This window comes from Sapajus apella, unplaced genomic scaffold, assembly GCF_009761245.1.
Source record: "Sapajus apella isolate SASKATOON/1434 unplaced genomic scaffold, GSC_monkey_1.0 scaffold51, whole genome shotgun sequence".
NCBI classification, from domain to species: Eukaryota; Metazoa; Chordata; class Mammalia; order Primates; family Cebidae; genus Sapajus; species Sapajus apella.
The window spans coordinates 11,297,751-11,317,639 of NW_022436991.1; the positions used below are offsets into that span (position 1 = coordinate 11,297,751).

At 46.9% G+C, this 19,889-nt stretch overlaps 1 protein-coding gene and 1 long non-coding RNA gene across 12 annotated transcripts in view; one reads left to right on the top strand and one right to left on the bottom strand.

Moving 5' to 3' along the window:
- SLC5A11 (solute carrier family 5 member 11) overlaps positions 1–19,057 on the top strand; it is a 63,355-nt gene extending 44,298 nt beyond the window's left edge. For 9 of the 11 annotated variants that reach the window (XM_032242985.1, XM_032242987.1, XM_032242983.1 and 6 more), the window contains 7 exons: positions 6,694–6,829; positions 10,119–10,226; positions 10,489–10,639; positions 15,159–15,327; positions 16,379–16,594; positions 17,766–17,934; positions 18,755–19,046. In XM_032242985.1, coding sequence (XP_032098876.1) covers positions 6,694–6,829; positions 10,119–10,226; positions 10,489–10,639; positions 15,159–15,327; positions 16,379–16,594; positions 17,766–17,934; positions 18,755–18,960 — 1,155 coding nt within the window. In that variant the 3' untranslated portion in view covers positions 18,961–19,046. Of the gene's footprint in view, positions 1–6,693; positions 6,830–10,118; positions 10,227–10,488; positions 10,640–15,158; positions 15,328–16,378; positions 16,595–17,765; positions 17,935–18,754 lie in introns of all 11 variants that reach the window. The other 2 variants (XM_032242981.1, XM_032242982.1) reach the window with 2 other exon arrangements.
- On the bottom strand, positions 60–13,533 carry LOC116526583. Its single transcript, XR_004258206.1, has 2 exons — positions 13,422–13,533; positions 60–160 (listed from the first exon to the last, which is right to left on the bottom strand). It is a non-coding gene; the product is annotated as an uncharacterized LOC116526583 (long non-coding RNA).
- Positions 19,058–19,889: the final 832 nt, after the last annotated feature.

Here is a 19,889-nt window from a genome sequence, read left to right on the forward strand (position 1 = left end):
GCTGATGATATTTGCAAAGGGGAAAACTCAACACATTATGTTTTTTTTTTTTTTTTTCCTGAGAGAGGGTCTCACTGTCACCCAGGCTGGAAGTCAGAGGCATGATCATAGCTCACAGCAGTCTTCATCTCCTGGGCTTGAGAGATCCTTCCACTTCAGCCTCCTGAGTAGCTGGCGCTACAGGCACGTGACAGCATGTCCAGCTATTTTTTTATCTTTATTTTTTAGTAGAGATGCAGGTCTCACTATGTTGGCCAGGCTGCTCTCAGACTCCTGTGTTCAAGTGATTCTCCTGCCTCAGCCTCCCGAAGTGCTGGGATTACAGGTGTGATCCACTGCACCCAGCCTAATACATTCTGCTTTATGAAGATTCAGTAAGCAAAGGAGATGATGCCTTTTAAATGGGGGTTAAAACTCCGATTGGACATCATTTGTTCAACAAATGCACGCTGGGTATCCTCTGCATACCAGACACTCCTCTGGGCACTGAAAACCAGGAGCTAATGAATCAAAGCACTCTGCCCTTTATGGAGCTTCCCTTCTCCCAATGAGAGTAGACAGAGACAGTAAGCAAATTGTGAGATGTTAAAATATGATAAATGTCATTTTAAAAAGTAGAGTGAAGTCAAGGAGACTGAGGGTGTGGGAGTGCAATTTAAAGTGGAGTGAGGCCGGCCCAGTGGTTCACACCCGCCATCTCAGCACTTTGGAGGCTGAGGCGGGAGGCTCACTTAAGCCCAGGAGTTTGAGACCAGCCTGAGCAACTTAATGAGACCCTGTCCCAAAAAAGGAAAAAAAAATTAAAAATTAGCCATACATTGGTGTGCACCTGTAATCCCAGCTACTCAGGAGGCTGAGATCGCTGGAACCCAGGAGGTCAAACTGCAATGAGTTGAGATTGCACCATTGCACTCCAGCCTGGGCAACAGCCTTGAGACAGCAAGATCCTGTATCAAATAAAATAGGGTGCGGAGGGGAGGTGTCATTGAGAAGTGACCTTTGAGCAAAGATTTGTAGAAGGGCGAGAGCTCCCTGTGATTTTTGGAGGAAGAGTTTGCAACAGAAGGAACAGACAGAGCCAAGGCATAAATGGCATGAAAAAAGAAAGGAGAAAATAAAAAAGCAGAACCATGTCTATAAGAAGCCCCTTCGTGTTAAAAAAATAATAATAAAAAAAGCGGGGGGTGGGGAGAATAGAATCAATATTTTCATTTAGTTATATGTGCATAAACTCTGGACAGATGTGTATAAAACTAAGCGGAGTGGATGCCCGTGGGCAGGGAGGCAGGGAGGGTGGGAAGGATGAATGGGAGCCAATTATTGTCTCAGGTTTTAAACTGAGTGAATATATCACTTGTTCAAATATTCTTTTTCTGTGATGTTAAACATCAGAGATCTATGTGCCATTTGGGGAGCTAGACTACACCGTAGTGAGGGCTGATGAGAGTTTAATTAAAGCAGTAATCATGGTGTTGGATCATTGATTTGATGCAGACTTTACCGAGAATGAAACCCAGGTCCCATCCATGGCCAGCCGTCCTTTGAGGTCTCACTCCATGCCTGGCCAGATTTCTAAACTTCAGACCTATAGCTCTTTGATCCAGCTTCCCCTATCTAATCCTCGCCTCCTCTTCTATTTCATTGACCTATTGGAACTTCTTTCTCTGGTTTCATCTAACAACAGCAATGATGGTAACAATGACAATAATCACAACTGCTCTCTCTGTTAAAAAGCTGCTAGAGTCCTCTTGCCTTTGGAGCCCCCCTCCTTCTGTCTCTGTACAGGGGAGCTTCTTCCTTCTTTCTTGCCTATTAAACTCTCTGTTTCTTAAAACCAAAGGGAAAAAAAAAGAGCTTCTGATGGTTACAGAAAACAGACCCAGCCTGGCATGGTGGCTCATGCCTGTAATCCCAGCACTTTATGAGGCTCAGGTGGGTGGCTCACTTGAGGTCAGGAGTTCGAGACCAGCTGGCCCACATGGTGAAACCCTGTCTCTATTAAAAATACAAAAATTAGCTGGGCATGGTGGCAGGCTCCTGTAATCCCAGCTACTCGGGAGGCTGAGGCAGGAGAATCGCTTGAATCCAGGAGGTGGAGGCTGCAGTGAGCCAAGATCTCACCACTGCACTCCAGCCTGGGCGACAGAGTGAGACTCCATCTCAAAAAAAGAAAGAAAAGAAAAGAAAAGAAAAGAAAAGAAAACCCCTCAGTTGGACAGCCAGCTTGTGACCAGAGCTTTTTTGAGTTCTGACTGGCTGAATGTGTTTCATCCAGTGTGTATGGGTACCTGTCCTTGAAACTTGTCCACCAAACCCCGTGTCACTGCTAATGCAGTTAGGTCATTAGCAAAAGCTGCATATTTCACACTGTCCTCAAGCATACTGATGTCTTTGGGCAACTGTCTCTGACAAGGTTCAGTCCCATGGATTCTGCAGATGAAACGCCACCCAAGGGGACATCTCTCTCCCCACCAAAATGTGCTGTGAAATCTAAAATAATTATTGGGGCTGTGGTATGGAGTTTGCATCAAGTCCTACCTTCCCGCACGCTTCCCATTTAGGGTTCTTTGATGATTTAGTGAGGATTTGTTTAGTTGTTTGTGTGAAAAAAAAATACTTTAAGCATAAAAAGGCTCTTTTTTTGTTTTTTCTGGGTGTGGTGGCTCATGCCTATAATCCCACTGCTTTGGGAAGCTGAGGCAGTAGTACTGTTTGATGTCAGGAGTTGGAGACCAGCCTGGGCAACATAGTGAGAGTCTGTCTGTACAAAAAGTAAAGACAAACACAAAATTTGGCCAGGCATGGTGACACAGCTACTTGGGAGGCTGAGGCAGGATGATTGTTTGAGGCCAGGGGTCCAAGACCAGCCTCCACGGTAAAGACTCCATCTCTAAATAAAAAATTTTTGAATGAGCTGGGTGTAGTGGCTCATGCCTGTGGTCCCAGCTGCTTGAAAGGCTGAGGTGGGAGGATCATTTGGGCCCAGGACTTTGAGGCTGGGCTGTGATCACATCATTGCACCTCTGCCTGGGCAACAGAGTGAGACCCCATCTCTAAAAAAAAAAAAAAAAAAGGCATTTAAAAAAACTTACATGATGGGGAGTCCAGAGGTGGCTAATGACAGTGGTAACAACTAATATTTATGAAGCAGTTACTATGTGTCATATTCTAAGTATTCTAAGTGCTTTTACTTCTGTAATTGTTAAAACCGCCCTGATATTATGTTCATTTCATAGATGAGGAAACAGAGGCCAAGAGAAGTGAAGTTGCTTGCCCAAGATCAGATAGGTGGGAAGCGGGGAAGGAGTATTTGAACCCAGACGGCCTGTCTCTGACACTACATCATCAAACATTGCCTTTCTCTACGTTCCCTGGTTTTCTTTCCTCTGTGGTGACTTAGTTTCAAAGAGGCCTTCCCATATGATGGCAGAGATGCAGCCAGCAGCTCTGAGCCACCTTCACAGTTAGCAATTGCAAAGGAGGCACCAGGGGTTAGGAGACCTCTTTCCTTTGCCTTTTTTTTTTTTTTTTTTTTTTTTTTTTTTCTTTTTGAGACAGTCTTGCTCTGTCGCCCAGGCTGGAATACAGTGGTGCGATCTCGGCTCACTGTAACCTCCGCCTCCTCGGTTCAAGCGATTCTCCTGTCTCAGCTTCCCAAGTAGCTGGGATTACAAGCATGTGCCAGTGTGCCTGGCTAATTTTTGTATTTTTTATAGAGATGGGGTTTCACCATGTTGGCCAGGCTGGTCTCAAACTCCTGGCCTCAAGCGATCCTCCTGCTTCGGCCTCCCAAAGTGCTGGGATGACAGGCATGATCCACTGTGCCTGGTGCTGGGGAAACGGCAATGGAGGAAGGGCTTACGGAGTGCCTGCATAAAGTGGTTACAGCACGGTGGACGATAAACCACAGCTGTTTTGAAAACAGTTACTCGCTAGTGAGTAAAGACTCCTTCTAGTCAGTCTAATGAGTATGTTTTTTACCACCTTACATACAATTTTCTTTTACTTTCTGAGAATGGGCTTAACATTTTTACTTTTTTTTTTTTTTGAGACGGAGTTTCACTCATGTTACCCAGGCTGGAGTGCAATGGCGCGATCTCGGCTCACCGCAACCTCCGACTCCTGGGTTCAGGCAATTCTCCTGCCTCAGCCTCCTGAGTAGCCGGGATTACAGGCACGCGCCACCATGCCCAGCTAATTTTTTGTACTTTTTTAGTGGAGACGGGGTTTCACCATGTTGACCAGGATGGTCTCGATCTCTTGACCTCATGATCCACCCGCCTCGGCCTCCCAAAGTGCTGGAATTACAGGCTTGAGCCACCGCGCCCGGCCCCAACATTTTTACTTTTTAACTTAACTACTATTATTTAATTTGGTGTAAAGTTTTTCTTTAAAGGGTGTGGTTTTACATGCTTAGCTTTTAATTGCTTTTTAACTAATTTGTGAACTAACTGTAATTTTTTTTCCCTTTGGAGGTTACTGTTTTACTTAAATTGGATTTTAAAAGAGTTACCTTAGAGATAACACAGTAGTTATTATTCAAATTTAAATTTTACCGAAACCTTAGCAGAGAATTACAATTTTGGATGTCACTTGTTTACAAAGAACACACAGAATTTTACTGTGGGACACCCATGGAACCAGAGGCTGCAGCGACGGGTCCCAGGATGGCAGCCGTGCTGGCCCCGCCCAGCGGCTGCTTGTTACTTGCACCCTTTTGCTGGCGTTTCGCTTGTGCTGCTCACTTCCCGCACCCGGGCAACATTTGCTGGCCTTGGGCTGAGCCTATTGGCTTGGATGCTGCTGCTGGAGCAGCAAGTTTCACTTTTGAAACGGCCTCTAATTCCTCTAATGGAGGAATGTCAAGTGGTTCTGGCAACTCCTTGATAAAATACTGAGGAGGGGCTGACAGACGGATTCCTTCTTTTTCCTCATTTATTTTTTCTTTTCTCTTAACTGGGTTGTCTTTAATTTCCTCATCCCGGTTATAGTCTCGTTCTTCCCCAGCTCCTTCTTGATAAAGCAATGAAAGTCAAAGAAAGCAACAGAAGAACGGAGTAAGAAAGCACAGACTCATTGAACACAATGGACAGAGCAAGTGGCTAGTACTAATTTTAACTCCTCCTCTTTTTAAGAGGTGCTTCACTAAGTGTGAATAAGTAACATCCTTGCTTTCAGTTTGTCCCATTGTTACCCTGGTATCCTTCCGAGTGCCCGACTCACCTGTAGGGCTGATCAGTTTCGTCCTTGGGAGTCCTCTGTCCGGCGTTCCTCCTCTTTACCACGCTCAGGTGTGCCTTCACCAAAATTCTTGAGCCCCCACAGTTGGGCGCCAGAATGTAGGGAGCCAGCCCCCATACCCCACCCATGGGTTCCCCGAGTTCAGTGGCAAAAAAGGAATGAGAAAAAGACAGCTTAAGAATGAAAGTGGGACCAGGGACCATCACTTGTAATGGAGGCAGTGAAGGCCCTGAGCTTAGGTTCCCCACAGTATTTATTGGTTACAATCCCTTTGAGCAGTCATCAGATGGTGGGGTGAAGGTGAGGTGATAGTGGGGAGGGGGTGGCCTGACGGTGGAGCAATCTTTGTTGAACAGGAATTGGGCTCGTCATTCTAAAGATTTCTAGCAGTGGCGGCTCTGTGGGAAACTTTGAAAAGCAGAAGCATGTGGTTATCTATAGACTGCATTCTAGGTGCTGTTGGAGGGAGTGAATCTCACAGGGAGACTACAAGTCTGGTGACTTTGTATTGCTACAAAAGGGGTTTTAAGTCCTTGAGCAGGTAAAGTACTGTAACAGAGTCAAGGTCACTCTGCACCTGGAACATGAAGGCTTAGGGAAGTTTTCCTCCCCAGAGGCCTGACGCAGTTTGCCGCGGTTCATTGTTCCCAGTCCTTGTAACCATGTTATGTGGGCACTCCGTAAGCCCTTCCTCCATTGCTGTTTCCCTCAACAACCTGGCCTCCTTTGCCTTTTTAAGGAAGAAGTTCCATGGAGAGCTGTGGTTGGATTGCCTTGGGAATGTGCTTTTCCTTAATGGATCATGGTAGCCAGAGAGGTGGAATAACTCTGTGGAGAACTCTAATTGGCCAGGCGTAACCCATGGATAAAGGAGTAGGGAGGGAACGGGGTGGGTGTCATAGCTACCCGAATTAGACCACAGGAACTCAGCATAGGAAAGACATGTTTCCTCAAAGAGAAGCTTGGCAAACCAAGATCCTAAGTCTCCTGCACCTACCAAGAGACTATACACACAGCCTGTTTGCCTTAAGAAAAAGTCTCTTAATACAATTTGTTCTCACACTGCTGATAAAGACCTACCTGAGACTGGGAAATTTATAAAGGAAAGAGGTTTAATGGACTCACAATTCCACATGGCTGGGGAGGCCTCACAATCATGGCAGAAGAGCAAAGAGGAGTAAGTCACGTCTTACATGGATGGCAGCAGGGAAAGAGAGAATGAGAGCCAAGCAAAAGGAATTTTCCCTTTTAAAACCGTCACATCTCCTGAGACATATTCACTACCATGATAACAGTATGGGGGAACTGCCCCCATGATTAAATTATCTCCCACCCCATCTCTCCCGCAACACGTGGGAATTATGGGAACTACAATTCAAGATGAGATTTGGGTGGGGACACAGCCAAACCATATTGGCATTCCCAGTTTCCAACCCTCTTGCTCTTTTCCAGGTGATTGTCCAGCGGACTCTGGCTGCCAAGAACCTGTCCCATGCCAAAGGAGGTGCTCTGATGGCCGCATACCTGAAAGTGCTGCCCCTCTTCATAATGGTGTTCCCTGGGATGGCCAGCCGCATCCTCTTCCCAGGTGAGAACACAGTTGGGGGAAGAGGTCATCAGTATGTGAGTCTCAGATCCTGTGAATTGTTCTAAACCTATTATTAGAAGCCTCAAGAGAATGTGACTACAGTCTTTTCTGTCTTTTAAGACAGTCTAATTCTGTCATTCAGGTTAAAGTGCAGTGGTGCAGTCATAGCTCACTGTAACTTTGAACTACTGGGCTTAAGCAATCCTCCCACCTCAGCCTCTTGAGTGGCTGCAGCTGCAGGTATGCATCACATGCCTGGCTAATTTTTTTAAAAAGTAGAGATGCAGTCTTGCTATGTTGCCCAGGCTGGTCTTGAACTGGCCTCAAGCAATCCTCCTGCCTTGGTCTCTCAAAGTGCTGAGATTGCAGGTATGAGCCAACATGCCCAGTCCTTTTTTGTTGTTATTTGCATTTTTTTAAAGACAGGGTCTCACTTTGTCACCCAGGCTGGAGTACAGTGACATGATCATAGTTCACTGCAGCCTCAGACTCCTGAGCTGAAGGGATCCTTTCACTTCAGCCTCCCAAGTAGCTGAGACTACAGACATACACTACTATACCTGGCTATTTTTTTTTTAAGTTTTTGTAAAGACAGAGTCTCACTATGTTCCCCAGGCTGATCTCGAACTCCTGGCCTCAAGTGGTCCTCCTGCCTTGGCCTCCCTAAATTCTGGGATTGCAGGCATGAGCCACCACGCCTGGCCACAGAGTCCTTTCCTAGTGATGAGATCTCTATCTAGGCATCTAGTGACTCTACGCTGTTTCTCAACATTGGTTCAACAGGCAAGTTCTATAGGTATCCTAGGCCAAATTGAGTGGAGACTCAACTGGGATCTTGCCTCAACTATATATTTTGGAAACCACTAAGTTAAGGTCTTGTGGTTCCACAGCAGTTCCCCGAACTGCCTCCATGATCCAGTCACCTCCCTCCCTCGACTCACTTTGAGACGGGATTTGGGTGGGAACACAGAGCCGAACCGTATCGGGATATACGCCCAGTAGCAGGATTGCTGGATCATATGGTTGTTCTACTCTTAGTTTTTTGAGGAACCTCCATACAGTTTTCGATACTAGCTGTAGTAATTTACATCTCCACCAACGATGTATGAGAGTTCCCTTCTTCACATCTTCACCAGCACTTATTAGGTTTTGTCCTTTTGATGATTCCCATTCTAACTAGGGTGAGATGAGATTTTGATTTGCATTTCCTTGATGATTCGTGATGTTAAGCATGTTTTCATATGTCTGTGCCAGCCACCTGCTTATTAACAAGTCCACTAGAAGGTTGAGAACCTCAGGCCTAAAGTGCTCCCAAACCCCAGGGCCAAGCACTCTGCCTCCCTATTTGCACTTCTCTCTCCACGATGGCTCCACCAGCTCCCTCCTAAATCTTCAACTGGGTCCACAGCTGCCTAAAAGTATGTTCTGATCCTGAGTTCTTGTGAGCCTGGAAAAAACCTTCTTCCACTAAGTCCATCTGAAATCTGGCACGTTTTATTTTTTAATTAAACTTTAAGTCCTGAAATACATGTGCAGAAAGCACAGGTTTGTTACATAGGTATACTGTGCCATGGTGGTTTGCCGCACCCATCAACCCGTCATCTAGGTTTTAAGCCCCGCATGCATTAGGTATTTGTCCTAATGCTCTCCTTCCCCTTGCCCTCCACCCCCCGACAGACCCCAGTGTGTGATGCTCCACTCTCTGTGTCTATGTGTTCTCATTGTTCGACTCCTGCTTATGAGTGAGAACATGTGGTATTTAGTTTTCTGTTCCTGTGTTAATCTGAAGAGAATAATGGTTTCCAGCTTCATCCATGAGAAATGGCACATATTTTAAAATAAACTTTATATGGAAATTAAGAGAGAAGCAAAACAACCCTCAAGACACAATCCCATCACTTTGGGAAGCCAAGGCGGGAGGAACACTTGGGGCCAGGAGTTTGAGACCAGCCTGGGCAACATGATGAAACCCCATCTCTACTAAAAAGAAAAAAAAAGTAGTTGGGTGTGGTAGCGTGTCTGTAATACCAGCTACAGGCTGGGTGGCTGAGGCAGGAGAATCAGTTAACTCGGAGGCAGAGGTTGCAGTGAGCCGAGATTGTACCACTGCACTCTAGTCTGGGCTCAAGAAAAAATAAAAAATAAAAATTAATTAAAAGAAAAAATAGCTGGGTGTGGTGATACATATCTGTAATTCTAGCTACTCAGGAGGCTAAGGCAAGAGAATCACTCGAGCCTGGGAAGCCGGGATTGCAGTAAGCCAAGGTCGCACCACTGAACTCCAGCCTGAGCAACAGAGCAAGACCCTGTCCCAAAAAACCAACAAACAACAAAGAACCACACATACACACACACACAGTCTAGAAATGCAGTATTTACAAAGCCAATCTTTTCTACTTGAGCTTTGGAATAAACTAAGGGTTTGCCTCTTGGCCATAATACTTACTAGCAATATAGTCTGGAGAAGCTATTTAACCTCTGGGCCTCAGTTTATCTGTCTTTAAGATAGGGATAATACCAGCATCTTCCCTGCAGAGTTGTGAAAATTAAATGAGGTGTATGTACAAAGCTTGCTGCAGGCCCTGAGTCACAGTGAAGCTTCAGTTAATGTTGGGTTTGTGGAAGAAAGGGGTTTTGTGCTAAGTTTGGATTTGACTGGGCTAGAGGCATCTTATTTCAGACATCGGCGGGTGTGAAGCATTCTAACTTCTCCGTATAGAAATGATTCATTAACCCAGGACAGGTAAGCAGCTGTTATTGAACAGTGAGTTAACGATCATGGGTAGATGACTTGAGGTCAGGAGTTCAAGACCAGCCTGGCCAACATGGCAAAACCCCATCTCTACAAAAAATACAAAAATTAGCCGGGTTTGGTGGTGTGTGCCTGTAATCCCAGCTTCTCCGGAGGCTGAGGCAGGAATATCACTTGAACCCAGGAGGTGGAGGTTGCAGTGAGCCTGGGGCGACAGAGCAAGAGGCTCTGTCTCAAAAAAAAGAAAAAAAAAGACACTATTGTAAGACTGGCTACTAGGTGTCCCCGCTTTATCTGGATTATGATAACAATAGTTGAAGTTTTTCCAGCACTTCCTGTAAAGTCATGTTATTAGCCTAGTTTTACAACTTAAGTACAGCGTAAGTAACAAGGTCACAGCTTACAAAGTCTAGACTCTCTTTTGTTTCATTGAGCTATAAACTTCTATATCATAAACCTATGTCCGTCCCCATGTTGCCTGGGCCTGAGTCTGTGGGGTCCTGGCTGCTCAGCTCTGGGCTTGTGTTTCCTCCGTAGATCAAGTGGCTTGTGCAGATCCAGAGATCTGCCAGAAGGTCTGCAGCAACCCCTCAGGCTGTTCTGACATCGCGTATCCCAAACTCGTGCTGGAACTCCTGCCCACAGGTAATGTCCTCTCGCCCCTGAATCAAGTCCCCTGGAGCACCCAGAGAGGAGATGACAGGCTGGGCTCTGATCTAACGCAGGGTCAAAAAGGAAGGGCTGGGGGGAGGAACAGGCTCTAGGCTCCCCGAGAAAGGCTAAGTCCTGCAGGAAGCTCTGCCCTGCCATCCTCCCCGAGGTTCTGCCTCCTCCAGTTGAGCCCACTGGGATCGGCTGCTTTGGCAGAAAAGGACCAAGGCCCATGACCTCCCTTCCGCCCCCCCAGGGCTCCGTGGGCTGATGATGGCTGTGATGGTGGCGGCTCTCATGTCCTCCCTCACCTCCATCTTTAACAGTGCCAGCACCATCTTCACCATGGACCTCTGGAATCACCTCCGGCCTCGGGCATCTGAGAAGGAGCTCATGATTGTGGGCAGGTAAGTCCCCACTGGGTGGGGCCGGGGCAGGGGGAAGAGAGAGCTGAGCCCACCCACAGGTAAAGTCCAGGTCCAGCCAGCAACTTATCCAGGCCTAAGAGCATTAGGACTCCACGTGCAAGACATTCATTCATTCAGATGTTCAACGAGCACCTACTGTGGACCAGGCACTGGGCAGATAACCATGAGAGGGCTCAGTTCTTGCCTTCACGGAGGTAGGGAAGGAGGAGAATAAGCAAATAATTATAACTCGCTGAGTGCAGTGGCTCACACCTGTAATCCCAGCACTTTGGGAGGCTGAGAGGGGTGGATCACTTGAGGTCAGGAGTTCAAGACCAGCCTGGCCAATATAGTGAAACCCCGTCTCTACTAAAACTACAGAAACTAGCTGTGCTGGCTCACGCCTGTAATCCCAGCTACTCAGGAGGCTGAGGCAGGAGAATTGCTTGAATCTAGAGGCGATTTGTGTACTGGAGGCACGTCACTGCACTCCAGTACACAAAAAAACAAATAATTACAACCCAATGGCAGGTATGACAGGGGAGTCAGGAGACCTGGAGAGGTAGAGGAGGAACACCCAACCTGGATTGGGAGCTGAGGGATGCATAGGAGTTAGCCAGGTAAGAGGGAGAAAGGTGTTTTGGGGATTAGGGGAAAGGTTTCTGCAAAGTCCTAATGGCTAATGGGAGGAACTAAAATGACTGAAATGAATGGCACGTAAATATTATGGAAAACATATGCAAATAAACACCTTGGGGCTCAGTCACTCAGGAAGATGCACCTTGAGGCTGTCTCCACCTTGGGTTAGGAAAAACGTTCTTTGATGTGACACCGAAACACAATTCAGAAAAAAAAAAAGGCCAGGCGGATGGTTCACGCCTACAATCCCAGCACTTTAGTGGGGTGCAGGTGGGGGGATTGCTTGAGGCCAGGAGTTTGAGACCAGCCTGGGCAACATAGCAAGATCCCATCTCAACATAAAAATAAAAAAATAGCCAGGTATGCTGGCGTGTGCTTATAGTCTCAGCAATTCGGGAGGCTGAGGTGGGAGGATCGCTTGATCCCAGGAGTTCAAGGCTGTAATGAGCTGTGATCACACCACTGCACTCCAGCCTGGACAACCTTGCCTTGCCTCTAAAACAACAACAAAAAAGATACATTGAACTTCATCAAAACTTAAAACATTTCCACTTCAAAAGATACCGTCAAGAAAATGAAAGGAAATGCCAAAAATGGGGAAAAAGATTTGCAAGCTACATACCTGACAAATTAGGACTGGCAGAATATATGAAGAACTCTTAAACATAATAAGACCAACAACCAAAAGACTGCACTAGGCATGTCACCAAGGAAAATACATAAATGGCTAATAAGTGGATGGATAGATGTCCAACATCATTAGTCAGGGAAACACAAATTAGAACTACACCACTTCAGAGCCACTAGGATGGCTACCATAAAAAAGAGAGAAAAGGAAATGGAGAAACTGGAATTCTCCTACACTGCAGGTAAGAACATAAAATGCTTCAACTGTTCAAGTTGGGCAGTTTCTTTCTTTCTCTTTCTTTCCCCGCCTGCCTGCCTTTCTTCCTTCCTTCCTTCTTTCTTTCTTTTTTTTCTTTCTTTCTTTTTCTTCCCCCCCCCTCTCCTCTCTCTCTCTCTCTCTCTCTCTCTCTCTCTCTCTCTCTCTCTCTCTCTCTTTCTTTTATAGCGTCTAGTTCTTGTCACCCAGGCTGGAGTGCAATGGTGTGATCTTGGCTCACTGCAAACTCTGCCTCCCAGGTTCAAGCAATTCTCCTGCCTCAGCCTTCTGAGTAGCTGAGATTACAGGTGCCTACCACCATGCCCAGCTAATTTTTGTATTTTTAGTAGAAACGTGGTTTCACCATATTGACCAAGCTGGTCTTGAACTCCTGACTTCAAGTGATTCACCTGCCTCAGCCTCCCAAAGTGCTGGGATTACAGGTGTGAGCCACTGTGCCTGGCCAGGAAGTTTCTTAAGAAGTTAAATATAAGCTTACCATGTAACTCAGCAACTGCATTCCTAGAAATCAAAACATGTCTACACAAAGACTTGTACACAAATGTTCATAGAAACACTGTTCACACCAGGCATGGTGGCTCATGCTTGTAATCCCAGCACTTTGGGAGGCTGAGGTGGGAGGATCGTTTGAGCCCAGGAGCTTGAAATCAGCATGGGCAACATAGTGAGACCCCATCTTTATAAAAATGTTTTAAACAGGAAACTATTCATAAGAGCCGAAAAGTAGAAACAATCCAAATGTCCACTGAATGGCAAAAAACAATGGCATATCCATGACAATGGAATACTTTTCAATAATAAAAGGGAATGAAATACCAACACATCTTACAACATGGATAAACCTCGAACATTATGCTTAGTGAAAGAATCAGATGCAAAAGACCACATACCATATGATACCACTTATAGGAAATGTCCAGAAATGGCAAACCCATAGAGACAGAAAGCAGACAAGTTGCTGCTTAGGGTGAGAGCCAGAATTAACTGTGATTGGGCGCCAGGAGCTTCCTGGAGTGATGGATGTTGTGTCTAGAGTTTGGTGATGGTTGCACAGCTCTATAGATTTGCTAAAAGCCATTGGATTGCACGTGTACATTGGGTGGATTTCATGGCGTGTAAATTATACTTCAATACGTGGTTTTTTTTGTTGAGAAAAGGTCTCTCTCTGTATTACCCAGGCTGAAGTGCAGTGGTGTGATCTCAGCTCACTGCAGCCTCAAACTCCTGGGCTCAAGTGACTCTCTGGAGTAGCTGGGACCATAGGTATAATCCACCACTCCCAGACCTTCAATAAATATATTTTTTCTTTTTTTAAGATAGAGGCTGGGGGCAGTGGCTTATATCTGTAATTCCAGCACTTTAGGAGGCTGAGGCAGGAGGATCACTTGAGCCCACGAGTTCCAGATCAGCATGAGGAACAAAGTGAAACTCCATCTCCAAAAAAACAAACAAACAAACAAACAACAACAACAACAAAACGCCAGGTGCAGAGGCTCACACCTGTAATCCCAGCACTTTAGGAGGCCGAGGTGGGTGGATCACGTGAGGCCAAGAGTTCAGGACCAGCCTGAGCAACATGGTCATTTCTACAAAAAAAAAAAAAAAAAAAATTAGCTGGGCATGATGGTGCACACCTGTAGTCCCAGCTTCTTGGGAGGCTTAGGTGAGAAGATTACTTGAGCCTAGGAGGTGGAGGCTGCAGTGAGCCATGGTCGTGCCACTGCACTTCAGCCTGTGTGACAGTGAAACCATGTCTCAGTAAGAAAACAAAATTAAATTGGCCGGATATGGTGGCTCATGCCTGTAATCCCAGCACTTTGGGAGGCCAAGGCAGGCAGATCACAAGGTCAGGAGTTTGAAACCAGCATGACCAACATGGTGAAACCCCATCTCTACCAAAAACACAAAAATCAGCCGGGCATGGTGGCATGTGCCTGTATTCCCTCAGGAGGCTGAGGCAGGAAAATCACTTGAACCCAGGAGGCGGAGCTTGCTGTGAGCTGAGATCACGACACTGCACTCCAGCCTGGGCAACAGAGCAAGACTCCATCTCAAAACAAAAGAAAATAAAATTAAATTAAAATGAAAGTAATAGAGGCCAGTGTGATGACTCGCACCTGTAATCCCAACACTTTAGGAAGCCGAGGCAGGTGGTTCACCTGAGGTCAGGAGTTTGAGGCCACCCTGGCCAACATGGTGAAAACCTGTCTCTACTAAAAATAAAAAAAATTAGCTGGCATGGTGGCATGTGCCTGTAGTCCCAGCCACTTGGGAGGCTGAGGCAGGAGAATCGCTTGAACCCGGGAGGCGGAGGTTGCCGTGAGCATTGCACTCCAGCCTAGGTGACAGAGCAAGACTATCTCAGCCAGGTGCAGTGGCTCACACCTGAAATCCCAGCACTTTGGGAAGCCAAGGAGGGCGGATCATGAGGTCAAGAGTTTGAGACCAGCTGGCCAAAACGGTGAAACCCCATCTTTACTAAAAATACAAAAGTTAGCTGGGTATGCTAGCAGGCACCTGTAATCCCAGCTACTCGGAAGGCTGAGGCAGGAGAATCGTTTGAACTCGGGAGGCAGAGGCTGCAGTGAGCCAAGATCACACCATTGCACTCCATCCTGGGCAATAGGGAGAAACTCTGTCTCAGAAAAGAAAGAGAGAGAGAGAGAGAGAAAGAGAGACAGAGAGAGACAGAGAGAGAGAGAGAAGAAAATTAAAATAATAAAAATAAGCTAGGAGTGTTGGCATGTGTCTGTAGTCCCAGCTCAGGAGGTTGAGGCAGGAGGATCACTTGAGCCCAGGAGTTGGAGGCTGCAGTGAGCTATACTCTCTTCACTGCACCCCAGCCTTGGCAACAGAACAAGACCCTAGCTATTTAAGGAGAGAGAGAGAGAGAGAGAGAGAGAGAGAGAGAGAGAGAGAGAGAGAGAGAGATGTTTAGGGAAGATGATGCTAATTTGTGCCTCTCGCTGGCACCAGGGTGTTTGTGATGCTGCTGGTCCTGGTCTCCATCCTCTGGATCCCTGTGGTCCAGGCCAGCCAGGGTGGCCAGCTCTTCATCTACATCCAGTCCATCAGCTCCTACCTGCAGCCGCCCGTGGCGGTGGTCTTCATCATGGGATGTTTCTGGAAGAGGACCAATGAAAAGGTAGCTCTGGATAGCTCCCACTATGCCAGAACCAAGTGCCGCCCCTTAAGGACTGGGATAGGATGGGAGGGGAGGGCACTGAAGGATGACACAGGCTGGACTTGGGTGCTGACAGGGAGTTCCATGGTGGAAGATACAGGGAGGGTGTTTATCTGAACTTTGCAAAAAAAGCAATGAGAGGGCTGGTGCAGTAGCTCACACCTGGAGTCCCAGCACTTGGGGAGGCCAAGGTGGGCAGATCACTTGAGGTCAGGAGTTTGAGACTAGCCTGGCCAACATAGTGAAACCTCGTCTCTAGTAAAAATACAAAAATTAGCCAGGTATGGTGGTGTGTGCCTGTAATCCCAGCTGCTCCGAGGCTGAGGCAGGAGAATCAGTGGAACCCAGGAGGCAGAGGTTGCGGTGAGCCAAGACCACGCCACTGCACTCCAGCCTGGGTGACAGAGTGAGACTCTGTCTCAAAAAAAAAAAAAAAAAAAAAAAAACAGAGAGGTTCTCAGCCAGGCACAGTGGCTCACGCCTGTAATCCCAGCACTTTGGGAGGCCAAGGCGGGCAGAATACGAGGTCAGGAGTTCAAGACCAGCCTGACCAATATGGTGAAACCCCATTTCTACTAAAAATACAAAAATTAGCCGGGTGTGGTGGAGTGTGCCTGTAATCCCAGCTATTTGGGAGGCTGAGGCAGGCGAATTTCCTGAACCTGGGAGGTGTGGAGGTTGCAGTGAGCCAAGATCGTGCCACTGCACTCCAGCCTGGGTGACAGAGTAAGACTCCATCTCAAAAAAAAAAAAAAAAGAGGTTCTCAAAAGTATCTCGATGTATCATGTTTTGTTATTGAACAGGGAAGCTAAATTAAGAGGGAGTTAGTAAATTATTGGTAATTGATTCATTATAAAAGATAAATGGGTAAGTATGGCAGAGCCTTTCCAAATTGCGGATCCACGCGTGCAGTGACCGCCACGAGAAAGACAAGCCCTGGAGACGCTCCTTGAGGTTCCTGGAGGCCAGAGCCCTTGGCATCTCTAAGATGATCTTGTTCTGATTTTGCAGGGTGCCTTCTGGGGCCTGATCTCGGGCCTGCTCCTGGGCTTGGTTAGGCTGGTCCTGGACTTTATTTACGTGCAGCCTCGATGCGACCAGCCAGATGAGCGTCCGGTCCTGGTGAAGAGCATTCACTACCTCTACTTCTCCATGATCCTGTCCACGGCCACCCTCATCACTGTCTCCACTGTGAGCTGGTTCACAGAGCCGCCCTCCAAGGAGATGGTACATTTGGGCTGATGGCTAGATCCATTGAGACTTTTTGTTGGAAGTGAGAGAAAACTGACCCAAACTGGCTTAAGCGAAGGAGACCGATTGTCCAAAAAGCTGATAAGTCCGGGGTTGGGGTTCAGGGGCAGGATGATTCAGGACTCTGAAAAGGTCATCAGAATCCATCTCTCACTTCTGCTTCGATTCTTAGGTCCCATACGGAGCCCAGTAGCTTCTAGGGATATATCATCCTCTTTTATTATCATTAAGTAAATATAAGGCTAGGGTGCAGTAGCTCATGTCTGTTATCCCAGCACTTTGGGAAGCTGAGGTGGAAGGATCCCTTTAGGCCAGGAGCTCAAGACCAGCCTGGGCAACATAGTAAAATTCCGTATATTAAAAAAAAAAATAAATTAGGAGTGAGTGATGGCTCATGCCTATAATCTCAGTTACTAGAGAGGCTGAGGCAGGAGGATTGCTTGAGCCCAGGAGCTTGAAGCTGCAGTGAGCTCTGACCATGCCACTGCACTCCAGCCTGGATGACAGAGCAAGACCCTGTCTTGAAAAGAAAAAGAAAAAAAATTAGCAGGGTGTGATGGCACATTCCTGTAATCCCGGCTACTAGGGAGGCTGAGGCAGGAGGATTGCTTCAGCCCAGGAGTTTGAGGCTGCAATGAGCTATGACTGTGCCACTGTACTCCCACCTGGGTGACAAATCAAGACCCTTAAAAAAAAAAAAGTAATCATAAGCATTTCTATCCCAGAATTTCTAGCGAAGTTCTAGATTCCCATTGATGGAATCAGCTTAGGACACATGCTCATCCATGAACCAATTCAGTCCCTGTGGCCAGAGAAATGGATGAGCCCAAACGATCGATTCTGGGATTCTGCAGTACTCTAGCATGAGGGTTAAGCTCTGAGGATTAGAATGAGGGATAATCACATCCCAGCAGCATGAGGATGGGGTTTATCAGAGAAAGACGTGGGAATGAGTGGGGGAACTGTGCGCCGATGCTGAAGAGCGCAGGGACGTGACGCTTGTTGGAGGATGGGGTGGGAGGGTAGGGCTGGGAGTAGATTCTTCAGACACAAAGCCTGAGTGTGGGGTGGAGTGGGAGTGTGAGAAAAGGATAGAACCCCCTCCCCCACCTCCACCACAAATATCATCATTATCCCTGCTCCTTAGGTCAGCCACCTGACCTGGTTTACTCGTCATGACCCCGTGGTCCAGAAGGAACAAGGGCCGCCAGCAACTCCCTTGTCTCTTAACCTCTCTCACAATGGGATGCCAGAGGCCAGCAGTAGCAGGGTCCAGTTCGAGATGGTTCCAGAAAACATGTCTAAAACCCACAGCTGTAAGTAGCCTCTGTCCTCCGTTACAGTGAGAAGCATTACGTGTTAAAGGGACTTCCTGCCCCCCCCATCAAATCACCAGGAAAGCGGGCACACTTGGAGTTTTAGCATCCTCTGGCTCCAGTGTCTGATCCGTCCCCACACTCCGGCCACGGGAAAGGAGTTTTTAGTAACTTTCAACAGAAGCTTCCTATGGGTACTAAGAGCAAACATTTGCTGAGTGCCTACATGGTTCATTTCATCCTCACGCACCCCACATGGATAGACAGGAACATGACTTGCCTTCTCTGTTAGTGCTGCTAAACTGGCAGCTTGCAGACATATTTTGGTTTAGCCCACCTACAGTTTTAATAAAATGTGAATTAACATTTAAAAATTGAGAGATTTTGGCTGGGCGCGGTGGCTCAAGCCTGTAATCCCAGCACTTTGGGAAGCCAAGGCAGGTGGATCACCTGAGGTCAGGAGTTCAAGACCAGCCTGGCCAACATGGTGAAACCCCATCCCTACTAATAATACAAAAATTCACGGGGTATGGTGATACATGCCTGTAGTGCCAGCTACTTGGGAAGCTGAGGCAGGAGAATTGCTTGAATCTGGGAGGTGGAGGTTGCAGTAAGCGGAGATTGTGCCACTGCACTCGTTTGGGTGACAGAGTGAGACTCCGTCAAAAAAAAAAAAAAAAAAAATTGGGAGATTTCAGCCATGCATGGTGGTTCACGTCTGTAATTCCAGCACTTCAACACACCTGGTGAGTGTTCCCTTCTCGCCTCTCTGGGAGACACAAACCACCTCTATGGTCTTCTTTTGCTGGGTTCTTGCTAGGTGACGTGACCCGGAAGCAGTCCAAAGTGGTGAAGGCCATCCTATGGCTCTGTGGAATACAGGACAAGGGCAAGGAAGAGCTCCCAGCCAGAGCAGAACCCGCCATAGTTTCCCTGGAAGAAAACCCCTTGGTGAAGACTCTTCTGGATGTCAACCTCATTTTCTGCGTGAGCTGCGCCATCTTTATCTGGGGCTACTTTGCTTAGTGTGGGGTGAACCCAGGGGTCCAAACTCTGTTTCTCTTCAATGCTCCATTTTTTTAATGAAAGAAAAAAAAATAAAGCTTTTGTTTGTTTACCACAAGGCTTCCAAGTGTTTATAGACAATTTGCAACATGACACTTAGCTGTTTTTTTTTTTTTTTTTTTTTTTTTGAGACAGGGTCTTGGCTCTGTCACCCAGGCTGGAATGCAGTGGTATGGTCAAGCTCACTGCAACCTCAAACTCCTGGGCTAGGCCAGGTACAGTGGCTCACGCCTATAATCCCAGCACTTTGGGAGGCCAAGGCAGGTGGATCACCTGAGGTCAGGAGTTCGAGACCAGCCTGGCAAACATGGTGAAACCCTGTCTCTACTAAAAATACAAAAATTAGCTGGGTCTGGTGGCGTGTGCCTATAATCCCAGCTACATGGGAAGCTGAGGCAGGAGAATCGCTTAAATCTGGGAGGCGAAAGTTACAGCGAGCTGAGATCATGCCATTGCACTTTAGCCTGGGCAAAAAGAGCAAAACTCTATCTCAAAAAATGGGCTTATAGGAGCATATTTTCAAGGTAATTAATAAGGTAGTTATTACCTTATTAACAAGAAGGTAATTTCAAGGTAATTAATAATAGGGAGTACTTTGAGAGTATAGGAAACAGTATGGTGGGTTGCGCATGGTGGCTCATGCCTGTAATTCCAGCACTTTCGGAGGTTGAAGTGGGAGGACTGCTTGAGGCCGGTACTATAAGACCAGCCTGGGCAACACTGCAAGACCCCTGTCTCTAGAAAAAAATTATTTAAAAATTAGTTGGGTGTATTGCCATGCACCTGTAGTCTCAGCTACTTGGGAGGCTGAGTTGGGAGGATTGTTTGAGCCCAGGAGTTTGGAGGCTGCAGTGAGTTATGATTGTGCCACTGCACTCCAGCCTGGGCCA